Below are 17,854 nucleotides of genomic sequence, written 5' to 3' on the forward strand. Positions count from 1 at the left end.
CTTTTTTTAATGAAACTTTTACTAACACATTGGTGAAATTTTTCTGATTAAAATGGTACCAAACACGATATAGTTTCAATTGTAGTTACTTGCTAAAATTGATGTTAAAGGTTGGCGAAAAGCAACAGAGATCGAAATCAAAACCAGTCGCGGTGTCGGCTCTGGTTTCAAAGGTTTCATTTATCCAGGCACGGTGGCGATTCTGGGCATTTAATGTTGCATTTATCCAAGCGAGGTGTCGATTCTGGGCATTTAATGTTGCATTTATCCAAGCGAGGTGTCGATTCTGGGCCTTTAATGTTTCATTTATCCATGCGAGGTGTCGATTCTGCGTCTGAACACATGTTTTCTATTCAGCCGACATGCCGACTCTGTGTCCGTACACATGTTTTCTATTCAGCCGACATGCTGATTCTGTGTCCGTACACATCTTTTGTATTCAGCCAACATCATTTATATTCAGTCGTGGTGTCAATTCTATGTTGTTTATTCTATTACTATTGTTTATAAATATAATTCAAACTATATCGTGTTTGGTGTCATTTTAATCAGAAAAATCTCACAAATGCGTTAGTAAAAGTTTCATTAAGAAAAGTTAAAAATAAAAATGTTTTATCGTTCAATTAGTATTAGTCACACCGATATTACGGTCGGATCATATTACACGGTTTCCTCGTAGAGCGGCTCGGTTCGCCTAGGGGGATTCCCCTAAGTGGAGGGGATAGCGATGTTGCACTTATCCAAGCATTCCTTCCTTGCATTTATCCAGGTTTTACTGTATTTGATTATCTAGCGAAACGTGAGTATCGCCGGGAATGCTTTTATTACACCACGAAACTGATTCAAACACGCGGAACCAAAGGTTTTTAGAGGCAGGGAGGCTCGTAAAGCTAGCAATGCACCTTCCTCTGCGCGTATACAAAGGGCCATTAAAATAGTTCGAAGGGACTGAACGATTTCCTCGACGGATACGCGGTAGAGGGTTCAGGTTGGTCGAACGTTTCTTTGGACAAGATAATTCGGGAGCGGATTAAGATAGCAGCGATTTGTAGCACTTTCTTCTAGCGATATCCGGTGGAGAGGAATTTTCTGTCAGGTACAAGCTTATCAGAAACGGTGAGTAATGAATGCACATTAGACAACATTATTCTTGAATCTTCCTTTAAAGAAATTTTAAATTTTTTGCAAGTCTGAAACGTGTTTATAATTAATTATAATTAATACTCGATTTTAATTTTATCTGTTGAAAAATTCCATTATTTCATCGCATCATTAAGCATGCTAATTAAGCACCGCCAAACTATAAATGAAATATCGAACATGATGCAATTATGTTTAAAGTATTTTTCTCAAAGCTGTAATCGCAGTCATTGTTATCTTATCGCTTCTCGTATACAGGGTGGTCTACGTAATAACTCTAAAGAAAAATTCATTTGCAGTGTCAAAATAATTTTGCAATTGCATCTTTTCGTTGCCCGATTCTCTGACTTCCCATTGTAACGAAAATCTCATTGACGCGAAATAAAACGTGCGCTCCGTAAAATATTCGAAAGTCGGTCGTCTCGGAGCCCCAGGGCCGATTTACGTGGCAGACTTGCGTATTTATCGTTTCTTTATTTATTTTGCGATTCCTCGAAGTGACCGAGCAACGGAGACGAGAACGGTCCCAGGTGCATACATCAGTTGGCAGATCGAGACACAAAGGAGCTACGTTTCGCAAGCCGCGGATTCGACAGCCGGAAGCTGGTCGGGAGATCTCGTTTGTTGGCCGAACAAAAGCGCGCGACGCTCGCTGTTTTCGAAATTGACTGATGCAACGCGATGCAACGAATCGTGAAAACTGGACGCGTTGTTTACGTAACACTGAAAATCTTCGTCCGAGAAACAAATGGCTCGATGACAATAGGTGTTTTGCTCGAATACTCCCCTATACGTTCGTTCGTTGACAACAGTTCGAATTCGTGATATTTAAATTAGAGTTTATTTCCAGTGAATCAATAAGGAAAAATTGGGAAATGTTGTCAAATTTCCATAAACGAGGCTTCTAGACTTATTCCTGTGATAAATACCGCATAAATTAAAAAAAGAAGGTGTGTCCGACTATTTATAAATTTGATGCGCTCCGAAGCTATTGCAGGTCTTGCGATCGGAGCATCGAAATAGATGAACGAATTAACAGTCGGTTTATTTGAACGTCAGTGCGTTGGCTCGTGCAAAAATTCTTTTTTCTTTACATCTGTAACACGTTGGAATGGAGTTTAAATTCGTAACAGTAGCTGCTCGTGAAATTTAAACATATGCAATGCGTTATTCGAACCTTTAAAAAAATCAGCGTAACAAATTCTTGGAACAGCGAGCTTGGAAACAAACGTGGTACAGTGACAGTGAGTTTATTTGCAGAAATTTCTTTTCATAAATCCTTTTATTAGAACCAATTTCCACTTTCTCATTGAATACAAACGCGTATAAACAGGCACATATTAAAGATTCTTTTAAATCATTCTCACGCTTATAATTGAAACTTTCCCATCGACGCAACAATAAATCTGACGATACTCACTGGTCACGACGAAGTTGAAGTCCCGACGTGCTTCTTCCCGAAGTGCGTCTTTTTTCCAGCCACTGGAAAACGGTGAAAAACGTCGCTGACCGTCGCCTGTTCTCCGGCTGATGGAAGCCGGCTTCCTCGACGAATCGTCGATTCACTCGCGACGTCGAATCGAAAAGGTAAAAGCAAAGAGTGCACGTGGCGGGATAGGAAAGAACACGACCGCGAAAACGGGAGGCTACGACACGACCTCGCCGACGGTCGCAACGAGACTGAACTTCCAGCCCGCTACTCCACTCCAGCCTGGAAACAGCTGCTCCGGCAGCCAGCGCCAGAAAACTACGTGGTCGAACTGGCCGAGCGGTAACACCGCGCCAAGTGCATCTTCTGCTTCCACGATCGGCCGTGGAGAAGGGGTATGCTGCAGAAAAAAATCACGTTTCACCCTATTGGGACAGCCGACGGTGTTGTTCGCCTGTTCCCTCCACGGGAGAGGTCGCCTCCTCGCCTTGGGAAACCGCTTTTACGACGTGTTTAGCGACAGTTGATTGAAAGTTGCCTCGATCTTATCGTTTCCCAGTCGTTTGTACTTTTTCCTAGGCTCGTTTCAACCCCCTTCGAAACGAGATCCTGATCTACGGATCAATAATAAAGCCGACTCGAACGTACGCGATATCGTTATGGGGTACAATGATAAAGAGCTCTACAGTCGTACGAGACTCGGCAATCTATTACAGCTCGATATTAAGATCGGTATTTGATTTTGATCATTACTGCCGTGTATTAGATTTAATGTCCGCGATACCGGGTCTATTTCTTATGTATTATTTAAAATTCTTCAGGAAATATCTGTTCGTAACGCAGGAAACGTGTCGTACACGTACCAAGGGGGATCTCCGAAGTATATCGGGGCCATTACCTGAAAAAGCGAATGTACTCCCCTTCACTGACAGCTGCTCTTACGTGTAAATATTTACATTTCGTATGAGCCCTCGGGTCGTTCACACGCCGGTGGAAAGCTGCGATGCTCGTTGCATGCACACGTGAATGCGAGAGGGTGGCAGCGCAAATTTCAAGCGAACTCCTATCTCCCTCTTTCCCTGAACACGTCCGATCAACCGACGTGAAACGTGAACGATCGAAAAAAATGATTGGCGTGAATATCACGTCAAAATTATCGTGGAACGTCAACTCGGGATGCGCGTCCTTCGAACGCCATCCATTTCTGTCATCAGGATCCTAAAGCTCCTCGTTGAATCGCGATTCGATGAATTCGTTGAATCTCCGCTGGATGCACGCATGCAACAGAGGGATTCGAGTTTATTGGCCTGCTCCTAATGCACTTGTAAAGTAGTACCCTTGCGTCTGAAACGTGCCGGAGATTGGATTCTTACGGAACAAAGGTGTCGTTCCAGTTTTGTCGAGTCAAATGCGAGAGGAAAGTTTCGTCGATTCAGGTGGTTGAACGAGCACCAGGAGGCCGCTGATAAGACGAAGTTCGAAGGGAATATGCAAACGTGCGTGGCCATGTAAGCTTATCGGGTCTTAAGTATTAGAATTTAGATCGGTGCGCGGCAGACTTGCTTGTGGCACGTCTACAAATGCTTCCTAGTTGACGACAGAGAATATTAACCCTTTGCGGTCGTACGTCTGCCTTTAGCCACCGCGTCTGACTCGTATCTAACGTAGAAAATGACGAAACTTTGTATGTAAATAGCTTGGTTCAGGTAGCAAAATTTCTGATCTGAAGCCTGAGATTTGAAGAATTGAAAAATCCTTAGTACTCGTCCATTCCTCGCGCTTCATTGAAGTTATTCCACCCTTTCCTTCGTCTCCCGTCCTGACTCCCATGTTCAACGATGTATCCGCGTGTCTTTTAGAGAAAAACGAATCGTAGCTCTTCCAGTCGAAGCAAAAGAGGAATAAGAAGAGACAGGATTACGTGTTCGGCGAACGATCGTTCGGAAAGCGTTCGCTCATACGATCCTTTTTCCACGGCATCGTTCTCTTCCGGTCGCTTTGACCGGAGTCGCATGCATAAGTAAGCCCTCACCGATCGGCTATTTATTTAGACACCGGCCCCGAGCTCGATGGCGCCAGAATATTTGCGATATTGCGAAGTCTGCAGCGAGTGGGCGGTCGTGGTTCAGGTGAAATGTTTATGCCTTTCCAGCCTGCACACGCTTGCCTCTTCCAGGTGGTAAAAGAAGTCACGAGGAAAAATGCATGGACCCTGAAGTAAAGTATGTTTGAAAGGAATGCCTTGAAAACGACGACCCCACCCGAGTCGAAATTTAAATTATGTACTTTGGACCTATCTATTGTACACGAGGTTCTGAAGGTGAAAAGTGGAATTTTAAAATACACACTTGTAAGTAAATTTAATTAATAGGTTTTTAATGATTTTTAGGCTACGAACAGTATCTAGATAGAATGTCATGGAAACACTATCACGGAATGGAAATAAAGGACGTAATATTGGGTCGAACTTCAGCAACCGCATCATACATATTTACGACGAACTTTCTTCATTGTTTTTTTATATTCCGAGTTGGACGAAGCGACGCGACGCCCACGCGTTCTAGCGCATCGTTCGTGTTTCATGCTCGAATTCTCACGAGTTTATCGGAAAACCTGATGTCTCGGTGACGCTATAAAGTATCATCCCCAGGGGAACTCTTGCTTTTATCATTAGCCCTGGCAGTCGCAAGAATGTTGGCCGATGCCACGGTGAAAGGTAGCAGGAGAGATAAGGATAGAGAACGGTTAGATAGGAGAATGTGTGTCGAGTAGTCTGCGACATTTTCGAATCCATAACAGGGCTAGAGAGTCGAGGAGCTCGCTACTGCAGGTCATACATAATGCAGGCACAAAGTGGAGATGAACGGCTGCAGGTAACGGGGCATGTTAAATCCGCAATGGAAATTTCACGTGAAAACTTCTGATTGTCGTACCGTCTACCGTCGAATTTTTATTTTCTATAAATAATTTAACCACACCTTCTCTCGATTATGCAAACCCATCCAAAGTATCCTTTTTTTCCCTTTTCTTTCTCCTCATTCTTAATCCCAATCCAAAAACTGTTAATGCGACTATGAATTTCTAAATATTCATTAGGTGAATACAACGTATATTGCATTGCAATATAATCTTTTTATGAAGATTCAAATATCTTGAATTTGAAAAAAAAGGACATCAAATCCATGTTTTCCCCGACTAAACGACAACCCCTTCGTTCGAGGCAGTGCGCACAGGTAAGAAGTAACATGCTGCTCACGTGCTGTACCCGCGTTAGAGGAGCACTCCCCGTCTCATTTACCAATAAACGGATCGGATTACCGGCGGACCACCGACGGATAGAGCAAGAGTTACTTTACGTTGAATTAGGTCACCTGTTCCTCCGGTTTGTCCAGACAGGAAGTCGTTGAAGTTCGTCAATTACGCGATGCACCCCTGTTCATTAATATGTACACCTCGTTGCTCGGGCGTTCTTAACGAGGGACCGTTTAATCGAAAGAAAGCATCTCCGGGCAGGTCGCATCTTATTCAGTTATTTATACAAAACGACCCCCGCGTGAAATTAAACTGTGCGTGCGGCTTGATTAAAACGAAGTGCAACCGGTTGCACGAAACCGCAGGAACGAAGAAGATCGGCTCGTTTCCTTCGTGTCTCCGTCGTTGGAACGAAGAGAGCTCTTCTGTCTCCTCCGACGATTAGGTCATCTTCACCCTTGCGGCGTTTTCATCTGTGATGACAAAGCTACGGCATATCCCGGATGCGATGATTATCGTTAAGAATCACCGAGTCTTACTGGCCAATCTGCTCGTTCTTCTCTTCTTACCCTCTGCCGGCCCCGCTTTCCTGCCTTCTTACAGACAGGACGACCACGTGCGCCCTGTCAGGGCCCACGCGACACCCATTACGGGCAATCGGCCCTTCAAATACGCTTTAAACGGCCCCGGCTGATTCTTCAATCTCGCCGTGGAATGCGTCTTCAATAAGTGGTCACGCTTGCCGGAATTATAATATTATCTAGTTGGTGGCAGCGTAACCGGACAAGAAGAATCAGCAGCTAGTTATGCAACGATGCGTAGATTATCCTCGTCTCGGGTCAGTTTAGATTCGTTGTAAGTGAAAGGATCGATCGTGTTTGTTCATTGATATTTAATTATATATACATTCTGGTGTAAACATTTAATTTTGTATTTCATTATCTACACACGGTGGATCGTTATCTGTGTACAAATTAAATACGATGCGGTTCGCTGTAACGAAACATTAATTCAAACGCGTTCAGACTCGCGTTACACTCATACAATAATATATTCGTACAGTATAAAATTACTTTCATGTTTACACGCTTGCGCTTTTATCATGTACATATCACATAATACGATTATTATGTGTGATAGCAAACATTCCGGGGGTTCTTTTTTTTATTCTCGAGAACGCGTTTGCCTTCGCGACGAAGAAACTTGACGGCGATAACATCCTTTGAAAACTTACTAATTACAGATGACACTGATTATGTTGCTAGCATATTATACTGATACAGAAATATGATGATACACAAAGACATGTACAGCCGAAGAAAAGTCGATTACGTAGAAATATTAAGTAAAACCAGCTTAATATTATGAAAGTTCATACAGATCAGTTTAAAAATTCGCACAAGAGAAAGGATATGAAATATTTCCACCAGCACCGTCGAACAACTGCTTATTTATAGCAGAGTATTATTCTCAAAATAAATAGTACCTTTAAAGGCATTAGCCATTCGAACCGAACAGCATAGTCATGGGCAATAAATAAAATTATACTTGGAACTTTGAGAACACAATTTTTAATGAGCCTGAAATAAAAGTGATCTCAAAATTTCTGTTCTTTTATGAATTAGGAATATACGCCCATTAACATTCTAAATTACACAAAATTCAACCTTGGACGGGGAATCTTTTGGCACGTAGTGGTCCATAGCATAATGGCACTTTCAAACCACTCTTAAAGTGGATAAATTAATCGTACTAATATTTTGTCCCTTATAGTTGTTCTACTATGTCATGATCGTTCTTATAAGAAGATTGTTTGAAAGTAGTTTTCTGAGAATGCTTCGTTCTTTGTAACTCTTTAGCAAAGTACATTATAGTCTTTTTAAGTCCTTCAGCTAAAGGAACCTTTGGCTCCCAATTTAAATATTTCTTAGCTCTACTAATATCAGGTCTTCTCCTTTGAGGATCATCCTCGACCGCGGCAAGTTCAACTACTTTACTATTTGTACCAACTAACTCCTTTATTATAATAGCAAATTCTGTAAGGATTAAAATCTGTTAGATGTCTCTCTATGACACTATAAGTATTCTACTTCGTAGCGATTACTTACCTTCTATCGTATGCTCAACAGGATTTCCAATGTTTATAGGCTGGGTATAATTAGACGCCATTAAGGCAACTAACCCGTCAACCAAATCAGAAACATATTGAAAAGATCGCGTTTGTTTTCCACTACCGTATATTGTAATCGAATCATTTTGTAGTGCTTGAAGAATGAAGTTCGAAACTACGCGACCATCGTTCATATGCATTCTAGGGCCAAAAGTATTGAAAATTCGGGCAACACGTACCCTTACGCCTTCCTGTCTCATATAAGCATAGCTTAATGTTTCAGCAACGCGTTTTCCTTCATCGTAACAAGCTCTTGGACCTAACGAAAATTATATTATCAATTAAATACAATTGATATTAAATAATTTCTTACATACCTATAGGATTGACATGGCCCCAATATGTTTCTGTTTGAGGATGTTCATTAGGATCTCCATAAACTTCTGATGTACTCGCAATTAAAACTGTTGCTCCCACTCGTTTCGCAAGACCTAATATAAATCAGTAATATCTAAGTTTACCTACTGATAATACATATCTATTTTGAATTCAGATAAAGCAACTCTTATATAATATTACTTACCTAATATATTTATTGTACCTAAAGTGTTTGTTTTTATAGTTTTCACTGGATTAAGCATGTAATGCGGTGGACTAGCTGGGCTAGCAAGATGATATATTTCATCAACTTCTAAGTAAAGAGGTCTCACAATGTCATGATGAACCAGTTCAAAATTCTCATGACCAACCCAATGTTCAACATTGCGTTTTCTTCCAGTAAAAAAGTTATCTACAACTATCACTTCATGGCCAGCAAGCATTAAACGGTCAACTAAATGAGAGCCAACAAAACCTGCTCCACCTGTGACCAAAATTCTTTTTCGATTTTTGTAATTAAGAAACTTGACTACTGGGAAGTCCTTTGACACTCTGTTCTCAATTTTAGCTTCAAGATGGTCAAGTTTTCCTTCCAGTTCACGAATTCGTATTTTTGCTTCTTCGATATTTTTAATGTCAGCATATCGTACATTTTCATTTGTATCTACTACTTTTTCATTATCGGTTTCAATATCATTTATATCCTCTATATTAGATTTACGGTCTCGCGGATGAATCCGGGGAAAGGATTGTTCTTCTTCTGGACTGACTAAGGTTTTGTAAAATCCCAACACTACAACATAAAGTTTACAATCATTATTTATAAATGAAGATGAAATTAGTGTGATTTTTGATAGTACGGAATCATTTACCTAAAATTACACAAATCGCGGAAAACGCAACCTGTTTCATCTTTCGTGGCGTAAGAACCATGCTTTAATATTACACATGTCATCGAGGGTATTTATGTTAGCTTTCACTTCATCTTATTATAGATTTTCAACATGATATCAACGATAATATTGAACAATCGAAGAGATAATATTTGGTCGTAACAGATATGTCATTTTTCAATTTACATAATTAAAAAACATAACCTCTTACATCATTCCACCATTTACCGAAAAACTGACGCAGATAAAGACCAAACGCTTTATAAAATGTTATAGAATCTGAAATACCGACATTGTCTATTCCACGGTTAGTTTAGAAACTACATCAGACAAATTGTTTGAGGTTGGTCACGTAGAAAGAAATTTTTTGAAAGAAGAAAGCAATTTCTTCTTATGTTAATGCCATTATTCACCACCAGGGGATGCTGAGGATTCTGTTTTCAAAGAGCGCATTGATATGAAAAGAAAAAATGCCCAATATTTTCACTTATTAGAGGTTAATTACTTGACAATTACATTACGTAAAGAATGCATTACATGACTGATTGACCGAATGACAGTGCTGCTATCTGAGCACTTTACACAAGCGTTTTACAAATTTTATTTTTTATTGTCTGTTTAATCCACTGAACTCTAGTAGTTTAGAATTCGGTGGTTTAATCTGACGTATCCTAAGCCGATAACTTAACCTCAAAATTTGCAGAGTATATGCACGCAGGCGCAGATGCCGTTTTTTGATTGATATATAAGGCTGTGGCAGTACAAAGGAAACATCTCAAGTAGTTTTTCTGGAGTCGCAGTGACAGTGGTATTTGAAATATGGCAGAGGTCATTGATTGTAATTTTCCTGTATGGGGCCTTTTACCTAAAAAAGAAACTGGTGTCACTCAATTTCTTACCAAATATCCTGAATATGACGGCCGGGGAGTCATTATTGCAATTTTTGATTCAGGGATTGATCCTGGGGCTCCTGGTATGCAGGTAAGCTTTTATACAGGCACGCCTCGAGATTGTTCAAATCAGTTTTTCTTTGTCTTTTCTTTTTTTTTTAATTTTAGCCAAATATCTTTTTCTTTTCTAAACCATTTTATGGAATTTCAATTTAACTAATACACTTGTTTCACTCATAAATTTGTTTATTTTATCTGTATATAAAATGAGATATTTTATTATAATTTGACTTTAAATTTTAAAATACATAATATACAGTTTGTCCTTTCTCCTTTCTCATTTTTTTTAAATTAAGTTCCTATTAAACATTTCTGTTATATTGTAATATAATGATTGATTACTATTATATTTTTAATTGTTTGTATGTTCACAATAGTGATCTTAATAGTATATATTTTAACATGATATGGAGGTATTGGTCATTTACTTTTGCATTTCAATGTCTTTGTCATACATTGTTATACAATAACATTAAAAGGATGATGCAGCAATTTCTTATTATACGCATGAAATAACTCAAAATACTTTATCTTCTAATAATGATACTTTATCTAGATGACTTCGGATGGAAAACCAAAAATTATTGAAAGGTATGACTGTAGTGGAGCTGGAGATGTGGATACAAGCAAAGTTGTGCAAGCACCTGATGGGTATATAAGTGGTATCAGCGGTAGAAAATTAAAGGTATATTTCAAAAGACATGAAATTTAATATTTACATGGAATAATAAACAAGGAAATAATGTTATAAAGTTTCTTTTTTTTATTACATTCATTTAGGTTCCTTCAAGTTGGGTAAATCCCACTGGAGAATATCACATTGGTGTAAAAAATCTGTATTCATTATATCCAGGCAAATTAAGAGAAAGGGTATTACAAGAACGAAAAAAACGTTTATGGGACAGTCACCACAAATCTGCACTTGCAGAAGCATCTAGACAACTACAAGTAAATAACTGTGATAATTATATATTGACATTATTTTATGTAAATGTTAAAGAATAACATCATTTTGAAGTCTTTTATAAGTCTTGTTAATGTGCTGTGCATTAAAATTTATGGTTTTAAATTGTTTTTAAAATTAAAGTAAAACAGTGGTCTATATATTATCAATACAAATATTTAAGAGTAACTTCTTAAATAGGCTTTTAGACCATGTGATCCAAAGATAGGGTTGTTGTGGGTATGTTGAACCATGCAATCAAATCAGGCCAGTTTCACAATGTGTCACAGTGATCTGTATCTAATGCTATATTTATATTTGGCAGTTTGATTTGCTGTGGAGTCATTGATTGATTATATAATAGTGCTTAATGTTTTTTTATTCTTTCCAATAGCATATATATATATTTGAAACCTAAGCAAATATTTTGTAAATATGTGATCTTTATGTTACACAATTATTATGCATAGGAATTTGAAGCAAAGAATCCACAATTAACATCTTTAAAAGATAGATTACAAAAGGAGGAACTTGAGGCAAGAGTTGATATATTAAATAATATTGAAAAAAAATATTCTGATGTAGGACCTACTTATGACTGTGTTGTCTTTCATGATGGTCAAGTTTGGAGGTAAAGTTTCCATGTGTACCAAGATATTTCATTCGATGTAATTATTAATTTTTAAGTTAATGTTTTTATTTTATGATGCAGAGCATGCATTGACACCTCTGAAGAAGGTAACCTGGAAGCTGGGGTACTTCTAGGGGAATATTCTGTAACAAGGGAATTTGCACCTCTTATACAGGAAGATCAATTAAATATTAGTATCAATGTTCATGATGAAGGAAATACCTTAGAAATTGTTAGTTTATGTTGTAAGTATTAACAAATTTAAATTAATTTCGTTCTTTATTTATTTTTTAGATTTAACTACAGTTAATTTCGTTATATTACAGCAAGTCATGGTACACATGTAGCTTCGATAGCCGCCGCATACTTTCCCGATAATCCTGAATTAAACGGTGTAGCTCCTGGTGCTCAAATTATTTCATTAGGCGTTGGAGATAGCCGCATTGGTACAATGGAAACGGGAACCGCGGTTGTACGAGCAATGATACACGTAATGAAACACAAAGAAAAGATACACGTGATAAATATGAGTTATGGAGAACATGCTCATTGGTCAAACTCAGGAAGAATAGGAGAATTGATGAATGAAGTTATTGACAAGTATGGTGTAACATGGGTAGCATCTGCTGGTAATCTCGGACCGGCTTTGTGCACTATTGGTTGGTTGATAAAACTTGAAAAGATTTTTAAACAAATTTTCGTTTACTATACTCCATCCGTTTTGAAATCATACAGGGACACCTCCAGATATTAGTTCCAACAGTGTCATTAGCGTTGGTGCCTATGTTTCTCCTGATATGATGGTAGCTGAATATTCTTTACGAGAAAAAATGCCGGGTATGTCATACACTTGGTCATCCCGTGGTCCAATGATTGATGGAGGAGCTGGAATTACTGTATGTGCGCCTGGTGGCGCGATCACTAGTGTTCCCAATTTTACACTAAGAAAAAGTCAGCTTATGAATGGTACAAGTATGGCTGCGCCACATGTAACTGGAGCTATTGGTACGTGTACAATTACTATGATGGAAGTATTTTATATTAATAAAAATAATGTATTTCAAGTGTATTATGTACCTACATTACAGCTGTGCTTATATCGGGACTTCTTGCTAAGGGTTGCCCTTTTTCTCCATATAACATAAAAAGAGCTCTTGAGAACACAGCTTTGCATATACAAAATTTAGATCCTTTTGCACAAGGCTCAGGATTACTACAAGTTGAACGTGCATTTGATAATCTTGTTACTTATAGTGATGTACCTGAAAGAGATGTAAGATTTACTATCAATTGTGGTCCAAATAATGCTAAAGGAATTCATATGAGAAGCGGTATAATTGATCGACCTAAAGATTATGCTGTTACTGTTGAACCTGTGTTCCTCAATAGCGAAAATACCGGTATAATTTTACATCTATTAATACAGTGATTAATACAGTGATAATACACAAAATATTTTGAAGGGAATCCAATTTATTATAATGTTTGGATACTTTTATAGATCCGGCTGTCAAAATTGCTTTCAATTTGAAACTGACTTTGGTATGTGATGCATCTTGGGTGCATTTTCCAACGCATCTTGATTTAATGAATATGGTACGCGCGTTTGCTATTAAAGTAGATGGCTTTAATTTACCAGAGGGTGTTCATACGACCAAGTAAGTATCTTAACAAATGTTAAACCATATTTATTACAGATATCATGTAACATTAACATTAATTGCATTTTTACAGTGTCAGAGCTTATGATGTAACAAACATCGCGAAAGGACCAGTGTTTCATATACCAGTTACTGTAGTACAGCCGCAAACACTGCCAAAAACTGCTGTCCTTCCAGATTTATCACATACAAGTGTTTTATTTAAACCTAATACATTGCATCGACATTTTATTCTCGTTCCCGAAGATGCAACGTGGGCAGGTCAATTTTGTCTATATTATTTCTAGTCTTACAGTGTTAAAAATGCAGCATTAATATTTTTAATTAATTTGATTTTAGTTGTTAAATTGAAAAGCACAGAGAAAGATAAAACCGGAAGATTCGTAATTCATAGTGTTCAATTGAAGCCCCGTTTGTCTTGTAAAACTCTAGAAGTGAACAAGTTGTTTACTGTAACTTCTCAGTCCGAAATTATTCATCCGTTTGCTGTTCAGGTGCTACAAATTTCTATGATCTAATTTAAAAGAATACTAGATATTTATATCATAGATATATGTATGTGTCTTATTTGTAGGGCGGATTGATTTTGGAAGTGGTTGTTGCAAAATATTGGGCAAATATAGGTGATATGTTAGTTGATTATTGCATAGAATTCCACGGTATTCACATGATAGATGGAAGTCTTACAATGCAAGCTGGGGATGGAATAAATCGTTTAGAAGTACGAAGTTCTCTTAGAAATGAAGAAGTAGTTCCCTGTATATGTCTTAAATCATCTGTGCAAATTTTAAAGTATGTACAATTAAAAGTGTTTGTGTTTTGTCCTTTTTTATTTTTTATTTCAAACATATTTTTCTTAATGATACAGACCCACTGATGCAAAGATCGCTCCATTACGGGAACGAGACATTATTCCACATTCGCGACAAATTTATGAACTACAATTAACGTACACGTTCCATTGTGCAAAATCAACTGAAGTAACTCCAAATGCAGCATTACTTAGTGATTTATTATACGAAAATGAATATGAAAGTCAAATGTGGATGATTTATGACAGTAACAAACAGCTTATTTGCTGTGGTGATGCATATCCATGCAAGGTAAATACTACTTATAAATTGAAATTAATACAGTAGTAAATAATTATACATTTTATTATAGTACGCCAATCAAAAATTAGAGAAAGGCGATTACACTTTGAAAATACATATACGGCATGAAAAGAAGGATTTACTTGACAAATTAACGGAAATGCCATTTCTGTTAAGTCACAAGTTAAGTAATCCAATTAGTCTAGATGTTTATGCCAGTCAATCGCAAGCCATGATTGGCGGCAAGAAAATGATAGCAGCTTCAGTTCCACCTGGTCATATCCTTCCACTATATATTGCTCCTATGTCCAATGAAAACAAGTAAGTATTTTATTCCAAATAACAATTCTTATTCTTATTTTTCGTTCAACAAGCATTGCAAAACATTTTTCAATACAATACGCAATGTAAAAGGACAATCAAACAGTAGAATTGGTTAACACGTAGCTTACATATATGTAATTTTAAGAATATCAGATATATTCTTTTGTATATGTAATAGTACACATATTTTTACATGTAAGTAGAAAAAGATGCATGGATAATACTCCTGGAATTTTGAGATGTAAATGTTCAAAAGATGTTAAACTAAAATTTTCTTATAGTTTAAATTAATATTAAGTTTTAACAAATATTAACTCTTTTAATTTATTTCCAATTTTTTTATTCATAAAATTATTTTTTATAAATTATTATTTTCTATTTTTCTATTTTCTTTTTCTGTACATAAGTGAATTTTTGTTTGAATACTAAGAAAATTTTCTTCCTTTTCATCTCACATTGCAGCGCCGAAAACAAGTAAGTTTATGATCTTTTTACGAACATTTTTAAACATTTACATGCTTTAAATGTGACTGATAAAAATATTATTTTATTGAAGTTGATAGTATTTTTGTTTTACTTGTATATTGCTTTATTGCTTCTTAAACGTATTACTGTATTTTAAAGCTTAATATTTAAACATGTGTACTTACTTTCTTTTATTTAGATAAAAATAACATTTCTTTATGCAAAAAATTTCTTTTCTTATGCATTTTCCGAAAATATTTAATGTTTAGTCCTGTATGTATGTTTCACACTTTATGCTCTATACACCTCAACATGTAACAATATAAAACTCATGTTTTTAAGAAACACTACTACATGATTTCTTTTTATTTGTGTTTCGTTTAAGCTTATGTGCTTTGTTTATATCTTATTTTAGTAGTGAAAGATTTTAAACAATATCGACTAATTTAGAAGAGAATTGATATATTTTGTTTAAATTAAAGAGCTTGCAGAAATACCACCTTGGGAAATGGTAGTTATCTACAGGGTACATTGACCTTCTGCAAGGACGAAAATGGAAAAAAAGTGGATTGTCACACATTTAAATATATATTATCTGAACCAAATAAAAAGTTCAGTAGTAGTAATAGCAACAACAGTAGTAGTGGTTCAACCAAAACTACAAAGTGGGATGAATACAATGAAGCCCTTAGAGATTTCAAGTGCAACTGGCTTTCAAAAATGGGTAATGAAATTTTTCATCAATGCAATATTAGTAATATGTATATATGAAAATGATATCACCTATAGCGATTATTACTTAAATTTTATATTCTTCTTTCCGGTTTCAATTATACCAATAGCGCCTTCTACTCGTAAGTTATTATAGTGTGAACAAATGTTACTCCCAAATTTATGTTGTAAACCCTTTTACAACTTGCTCTAAAATGGTTTATTTTGCTTCCATGCACGAATATACAATGCATAATGAATCAGTTTTTTATCCCCATTGTTCCCTCCTTTTGTAATTGATATTTAAAAGAAGTCATTCATTTCAGATCGACGTGTCGATAAAATGATCTCTAATTTTTAAAAATCACATTATCTACAGTATTATGTACTTTTAAGTAACTACCATGTTTTATGTCGACTTTTTTTTTCAAAGTGACTATATAAAATTTGTTCTTATGTTTATAAAATGAATGTATATTTGCATTTTCCTTTTGTGTCAAGATTATCAGTACTTGTTACTGCTAATAACAAAACCGTGGGGCTATGTAAATAAAATTAACAAACAATTTATTCTTAATAACAGAACCTGGAGAATACGCAAATTTATTGTATGGAGAATTGAAGACTCTCTTCTCGGACCATTTGCCTGTTCACACTGCCATGCTCATGTCTTTGGATTCTCCGGAAGCTCGACGTCATGTGCCACACGATGATATCTCAGAAGAATCTGTTTCTCTGGCAAACCAAATCATAAGCGTTGCTGACTTCATGCTTACTAATATAGATCAGGACAAACTTTTAGCTTATTATGGACTGAAGAGTGATCAACGCGACGATGCAGCGAAAATTCGAACGAATATGGAAAGACAGAAGTTCAGCTTGATAAAAGCATTAGTAAAGAAAGGATGTGCACTGGCACGATTGTACATACACAATGCTAAGAAGGAGAGTGGAGGAGAGCTCGATGCTTATGCACATTTATTAGAAAGCGTAACACATCATTGGCAAGAAGTACAGAAGTTTGCTGAATCAACTGATCTTAAGGTATGCAATTTTACATATTAAATGGTATTATGTTGTATTTAATTCTAGCTTTTAATTTTTCTTTATTTATTTTATTTATAGGTCATTGCCCTGTCGTTATGGCATGCTCATATTAATAACCATTACGGTCGGTACTTGAAATTATTATTGCGTTATTATGAAGAACATCCAGTAAAGGAAGTTGACGAAAAGTGCATAGAAATTGCAAGGATTTTAGGATGGGAACATTTGTCACGTCACATTACCACTAGTATACCGGCACGCTATCCACCTTCATATAGATCGTTTTGATCACTGGTAAGGAGTGTTTAAAATGTATTATTTGCAAGTTCCCATATTTATGAAGTATGGTAACGTGGACAGTAATATTTTTTAGGTGCGGTAAAAGATGTTTGATATTCTAATAAAAAAAGACTAATGATGGAAGGCAGTTTCCAGTGCAGCTCTATAAAGGCAGAAATACTTCTGTCGAGCCATTCAGATGTATTATACATTTAGGAAAATATAATTTTATTAACATTAAAAAAAAAAGGAGAAAAAAGTAATCCGGAATATTAGAACTATATTTTAATTTTTCAGCATAAGAAAATAAATTATGTTTAAACATAAATATATAATTTGCTTTATAAATATTGTAAAGTGATCAATCGATATTGATTACATCACTAAAAAATCATTGTGAGCAATAATATACAAAATGGTTTTAACAAGTCAAAAGCACGTTGCAGATTTGTATGTATCAAGGAGAAATTTGTGTGTGACAATACGTGTATATGTATTTGCACATAAAAGATAATTATTTCATCGAACGTATCATTGTTTTATTAAT

The 17,854-nt window shown here is 36.4% G+C and overlaps 3 protein-coding genes across 9 annotated transcripts in view; 1 reads left to right on the forward strand and 2 right to left on the reverse strand.

Moving 5' to 3' along the window:
* LOC114871976 (extracellular sulfatase SULF-1 homolog) overlaps positions 1–2,882 on the reverse strand; it is a 61,564-nt gene extending 58,682 nt beyond the window's left edge. For all 5 annotated transcript variants that reach the window (XM_029178641.2, XM_029178645.2, XM_029178644.2 and 2 more), the window contains exon 1: positions 2,561–2,882. The gene's annotated coding sequence lies outside the window, so the exon portion shown is untranslated. The remainder of the gene's footprint in view (positions 1–2,560) is intronic.
* Positions 2,883–6,698: 3,816 nt separating this feature from the next.
* Positions 6,699–9,557, reverse strand: LOC114871979 (UDP-glucuronic acid decarboxylase 1). The gene is made up of 5 exons (XM_029178649.2): positions 9,182–9,557; positions 8,515–9,102; positions 8,309–8,422; positions 7,930–8,250; positions 6,699–7,857 (listed from the first exon to the last, which is right to left on the reverse strand). Exons 1-5 carry the CDS (start codon positions 9,240–9,242, stop codon positions 7,589–7,591), a joined length of 1,353 nt encoding a protein of 450 aa, XP_029034482.1. The 5' UTR covers positions 9,243–9,557; the 3' UTR covers positions 6,699–7,588.
* A 365-nt stretch (positions 9,558–9,922) lies between these two features.
* LOC114871977 (tripeptidyl-peptidase 2) lies at positions 9,923–17,834 on the forward strand. Of its 3 annotated transcripts, XM_046286052.1 has the most exons (20): positions 9,923–10,183; positions 10,709–10,837; positions 10,933–11,100; positions 11,566–11,726; positions 11,808–11,971; positions 12,053–12,385; positions 12,462–12,731; positions 12,815–13,126; positions 13,228–13,384; positions 13,461–13,648; positions 13,727–13,881; positions 13,962–14,179; positions 14,256–14,490; positions 14,552–14,802; positions 15,268–15,279; positions 15,753–15,994; positions 16,113–16,124; positions 16,565–17,025; positions 17,107–17,322; positions 17,402–17,834. In XM_046286052.1, the coding sequence occupies exons 1-19, from the start codon at positions 10,022–10,024 to the stop codon at positions 17,314–17,316; spliced, it is 3,840 nt and encodes a 1,279-aa protein (XP_046142008.1). In that variant the 5' UTR covers positions 9,923–10,021; the 3' UTR covers positions 17,317–17,322; positions 17,402–17,834. The 3 variants fall into 3 exon arrangements, with proteins under 3 accessions (XP_046142008.1, XP_046142009.1, XP_046142010.1); XM_046286053.1 differs by lacking the exon at positions 16,113–16,124; XM_046286054.1 differs by lacking the exon at positions 15,268–15,279.
* The last annotated feature ends 20 nt before the right edge of the window (positions 17,835–17,854 follow it).

The sequence above is a fragment of the Osmia bicornis genome, chromosome 6, assembly GCF_907164935.1.
Source record: "Osmia bicornis bicornis chromosome 6, iOsmBic2.1, whole genome shotgun sequence".
In the NCBI taxonomy this organism is placed as follows: domain Eukaryota; kingdom Metazoa; phylum Arthropoda; class Insecta; order Hymenoptera; family Megachilidae; genus Osmia; species Osmia bicornis.

Excerpts from the sequence above, each read along its gene's own strand:
- LOC114871977 (XM_046286052.1), top strand. The coding sequence starts at position 10,022 with ATGGCAGAGGTCATTGATTGTAATTTTCCTGTATGGGGCCTTTTACCT. Across the intron at positions 13,385-13,460 it reads GAGGGTGTTCATACGACCAA|TGTCAGAGCTTATGATGTAA; the intron begins GTAAGTATCTTA and ends GCATTTTTACAG. Across the intron at positions 14,491-14,551 it reads GTGATGCATATCCATGCAAG|TACGCCAATCAAAAATTAGA; the intron begins GTAAATACTACT and ends ATTTTATTATAG.
- LOC114871979 (XM_029178649.2), bottom strand. The coding sequence starts at position 9,242 with ATGGTTCTTACGCCACGAAAGATGAAACAGGTTGCGTTTTCCGCGATT. Across the intron at positions 8,251-8,308 it reads GGGCCATGTCAATCCTATAG|GTCCAAGAGCTTGTTACGAT; the intron begins GTATGTAAGAAA and ends AATTTTCGTTAG. Across the intron at positions 7,858-7,929 it reads TGTTGAGCATACGATAGAAG|AATTTGCTATTATAATAAAG; the intron begins GTAAGTAATCGC and ends TAATCCTTACAG.